At 39.4% G+C, this 5,001-nt stretch overlaps 1 protein-coding gene across 1 annotated transcript; it reads right to left on the reverse strand.

Moving 5' to 3' along the window:
* Window positions 1-2,759: 2,759 nt before the first annotated feature.
* On the reverse strand, window positions 2,760-3,362 carry LOC110726202. The gene has a single exon (XM_021905670.1). The coding sequence runs from the start codon at window positions 3,360-3,362 to the stop codon at window positions 2,760-2,762; it is 603 nt and encodes a 200-aa protein (XP_021761362.1).
* Window positions 3,363-5,001: the final 1,639 nt, after the last annotated feature.

The raw sequence follows: 5,001 nt of genomic DNA on the forward strand, positions 1-5,001 counted from the left end.
CAATATCTTGCAAAAGTGTACCCCAAGTTTAAGCGACCCCGGTGCTCCGCACGAGTAGCCACTCACAAAATCCGAAGTTCGAATTGGCTCATCTTTCCCAATTCATGCTTCGGGAACACCGAATATCCCAATAGCCTATGGAGAAACTCGGAGACATGGTTGGTATACCTTACTAATCATGGCATACTGGGTCACAATGTCACCGCAACCAGAAATATCGTCCCACCACCCTCGACCACCACAAGATAAAACATGGCCAAGAACTCCAAAGTTGGTTGAACATATGTACGAAAGCTCCGGTTCACAATTGACCCCATGCGATGGTTGTTGCGCAACTCCCTCAAGTCTTCATCAATCGCCAATTTATTCATATCCGGTTGAAAATAGTGACGGGTAGGCTTGAGGGAACGGTTTGCTTTGAGCTTGAAGTGTCTAGCTTTTTGGATTGGGTCGGTAATTCTAAGTTTGGGTATAGAGGTAGGTTATCGTTGTTGTGAGGTAGATGGAGAAGGATCGGGTTCATCATTGGTTTTACGTTCCTTGAAAAGGCTTTTGATGTGTTTAGACATGATAATTTTCAAATGTAGCAACTCAAAACACCACAATCACCCAAAGAAACTCCAACAAACAATCTTAAATGCTTCAATCGAACTCCTTAACCAAAACCGACAAGCAACAATTCACTACCAAAGATGAGCGATCCCAAATACACACAATTACCACAATTTCAAACTACCAAATGCTTTCAAATCATATACCAAGCACAAAGAAATCAAGAACCAAGGCTCAACATTATCAACGAAGCACCACTACCAAAAGTCCGATCACAACAATTGTCAACAACAATGATCAATTTTGCTACACAAACAAGAAACAACACAATGTAAGCATAAACAATCATTATACAAAACAAATAACCAACCAAAATCCAATTTCAAACATCAAAACCATCAAAATACATACTACTACTATTCATGCCCATGAATTAACTAAAACATGCAATTATACGGTATAATAAAGCAATTAAGAGCAAGAGTAGATGATTATACCACACAAGAAGCAAATTAGAGAAGTCCTTAGCCACCAATTTCCACTCACAAGAAAACCCCAATTAAGCATCAACAATGGAGGAGAGAGAATGGTGGTTGTTTTGGGTGAAATGTAGTATGAATTTGTTAAAATTGGAAGAATTACAAAAGGATTTGATGAATGGTGATGGAAATTTGGTTGTAAGTTAAATATTGATGAATGAGTGTAGGGTGAGGGTGCGATTTTTGTGAGGGTGCGATTTTGGTGAGGGTGAAGGAGTATGTGTGTGAGAAAATGAGGGTGAAGGAGAAATGAGGGAAAAGAAAGAAGAAAGAAGAAAAAGAAAGGCACGGGAAGAGGTTGGCAGCGCGTTCGCGCCAGTGTCGCGCTCGCCCGCTCAGGGGCTAGGCGCGCCCGCGTCACCTACTGTTCTTCTTGCCTTTCTCCTTGGTACGTTCATGCGTGGGTACATCGATAACTATCATTCCGGGATTTTTGACCCCGACATAACGATTAGTTTCTAAATGTGAAAAAATGTGGGTTCAACACCCCAAATTATGGTAGCACCACGATGAACTCACCAAGTTCCAATTTCTTCAAACTTAAGCACAAATTTCCTAATTTACCTTTCTAACAGTTATTACCCCTTTTACCTCAAACATTAACAAAATTGAACATTAACACATCAAAAACCACAAAACACCATTCCATTACTCGTTCCACTTGATGTAATCCAACTCCAAGAATTCAACCTATGAATCCAAAATAAAAACAAGTGAAAGAAAAGAAAAGAAACTAAAAGAAAGAAGATTAAGAAAAATTAAAATCAAAAGAAAAGGTTAGAAATCTCCGGGTTGCCTCCCGAGAAGTGCTTGCTTAAGGTCCTTAGTTCGACCCTTCCTCCAAATCACGGAGGGTCAAAGAACACCACCTTGTCCAAGGTGACGGGAAGAGTAAATTTCTCTTCAATTTTTAGCAACTTCTCGTTGTTTCTTGATGAAACTTCATTCGATGGTTTCTCAAAAGCAAGCTTCTCTTTCCATAACCTTGTTCCTCATTGTAGATGGTTTCACACCATCAACACTCTTAGGATCATCATCCTCCTCTCGAAGGTGAAGCTCAAACCAATAAGGAATGTCAATCTCCTCCTCGTCTATGAGCTTGGGAAACTCCTTTTTCTCTTTACAAACCTTCTTGCAATCAATACTCAAAAACACATCATCACAATTCTCAAGAATTTCGTTAGTTGAAGTATCAATCATGCATACATTATCAATAGAGCAAGGGGAATTAACACACATGATTCCTTTCACAAAAGACAAGGACTCATGCATTTGTTTTAGCTCAAAACTTTCCTTATTGTTACCAACTCTCAAAGTAATACGACCTCCCTTGACATCAATCAAAGCTCCCGAGGAAGCTAAGAAAGGTCCCCCTAAAATGATAGGAATATGGTCATCTTCCGCAATCTCTAACACAATGAAATCAACGGGAATTGTGAATTCTCTTATCTTAGGGGGAACATCCTCAACTCTTTCCTTTGGGAACTTTATGGATCTATTGGCTAATTGAAGGGTCATATTGGATTGAAGGAGATCTCCTATCTTAAGACTCTTGAAGACGGAATAAGGTATGATACTCACGCTAGCACCGAGATAACAAAGGGCATTTTGGAGCAATTTTCCTATGATTTTGCAAGGGATGGAGAAATTCTCAAGGTCTTTCAACTTTTAGGGTAAGTCATTATGGATAAAGGCACTACCACACTCCCCCAAATTCACCTGTTCTTCCACCATATTGCAATCTCTTTTACCGCTTAAAATTTTCTTAAGAAACCTAGCATAATTTGGCATTTGTTCTAAGACTTCGGTGAAAGGATTAGAAAGATGAATTTTCTTCAGCATCTCAATAAATTGTCCAAATTGCTCATCCAATTTGTACCTATTGAACTTTTGGGGGTATGGAAGTTTGGGCTTGTAAACCTCATCTTTCTTCTTCTCTTTCTCCTTTGGCTCTTCATCAGATTTCTCACTCATCTTGCTAGACTCTTTGAGCTTATTCTCTTTGCTCGAATCACTCCCCTCTTCACCCTCCTTACTCTTCCTAGGAACACTCTCTTCAAGGACCTTACCACTCGCAGTGGTGATAGAACAAACCGGTTCCTTAGGATCAATTTCTTGCGAGGGTAAAGAAGATGGGCTAGCACAATCTTTCAAAGGGTTAGCTAGTTCAACGATGTGGTTCTCAAGCATCTTTCCATGAGTTAATAGTCCATGAAACATTTTGTCACTAGAGGATATGTAATCATCCAACTTCTTGGCTTGATCTACCATGAAATTCGCTAGCTTACTCATAAATTGAGATTGTTGATCATAGGAATCATCACTTTGACATTGAGTTATTGGAGTACATATAGGTGAGGAACCCCTTTGAGCATCATTTTGAAAATTTCCTCTACTTTGGTTACTCCAATCACCCTTATCAAAATTTTGGCCGGATTTTGACTATGATTACCATAACCTTGGTTATGATCCCCATATTCTTGACCGTACCTTTGATATGGTTACCACGAAACCCTTGGGTTACTTGGTTCCTATAACCACTATTTTGGATATAATTATCGTAACTCCAATGGTTGTGATAGTTCCTATTTCCAAAATTCTTTTGAGCATTAACTCTAGATCCAAAATCACTATTTCCAACATAATTCACATGCAAATTTTCATTTACATCATGTTCATCACATCCATCACAAGGAACATTTGGACAATTACAAGCATCATGATCATTTCTTCCTCATAAATCACAAGCCAAACATTCTCTAATCATGCAACAAGAAGCAAAAAGAGGGTTAGAATAAGAAGATGTACTTCTTCCCTTAAATTGGGAGGGAAGATCTTGTGCCGTAAAGATGAATTTTCAAGCTTAGTTTTGATAGAAGCCACCTCCTTCCCTAAGTCCGAAAGTAGAGTAGACAATTTGTTGATGGCATTGACTTGATCAACCGAGGCACACTCGTTTGTTGACTCTTCCTCAACCTCTTGCCAACTCATGTAGTTCCTCACTACATCATCTATCACATTAATAACCTCTTCCACCGTATTGTTGATGATTGGGCCTCCCGCTCCGGCATCTAAGCTCGACCTACCTTGAGGACTCAAACCACCATAGAAAATTTGAATTATTTGGTAAGTTGGAATTCCGTGGTGAGGGCACTCTCTCTGATACTCTTTGTACCTCTCCCATGCTTCATAAAGATTCACTATCCGGAATCAACAATGGAGCAATCCCGCTCTCATACTTGTATGCACTCGGAGTGCCCAACTCCTTCAATGTAACCCTTTGAACTTCTCCTATGTTTTCTTTGACATACAAACCTCAAAGGAAAATATTAGTAGCACGGCTACAAATGTAGCCTAATGAAGGAAATCTTTTTGTATTTTCAAATTTTTGTGAAATAGACTCAACAACAATAGCAATCATCTACGCCATTCCCCGGCAACGACGCTATTTTTGACCCGTAGGCGAGACTAGGTCGTTGAAAACTAATATACCGTTGGTCAAAACAAAATTTATATTCTCTCAACACTCCCCTACACAAAGCATAGAGTAAGTCGAGGGTCGAACCACTAGGAATGGGAAACGAATGCTAAAGTCAAGGCTAAGCTATTTCAAAGCAATAAAATGAGTAGTGTGTATCTAAAACAATCAAATGAAATCAAATTTAACAAGCACTAGGGTTTGGATCCGCATGTAATTGGAATGGACATAGCTAATTTGGATTGGAGATGACTAAGTCAAGTGTTGCGAAGGAAAAAAAAACTAAGCAATCAAGAGAGTAAGGTAGGCTAATCACCTAGAGGTCAAGCTAGCGCTAACTACGAGAGACTCTAACTAGGAGCCTTGCAAACCTACTCAATCGACAAAAGCAAGCCACATATCAATTTTCCGTATCCATGCAAGCCTACAATG

This window comes from Chenopodium quinoa, unplaced genomic scaffold (assembly GCF_001683475.1).
Source record: "Chenopodium quinoa cultivar QQ74 unplaced genomic scaffold, ASM168347v1, whole genome shotgun sequence".
NCBI lineage: Eukaryota > Viridiplantae > Streptophyta > Magnoliopsida > Caryophyllales > Amaranthaceae > Chenopodium > Chenopodium quinoa.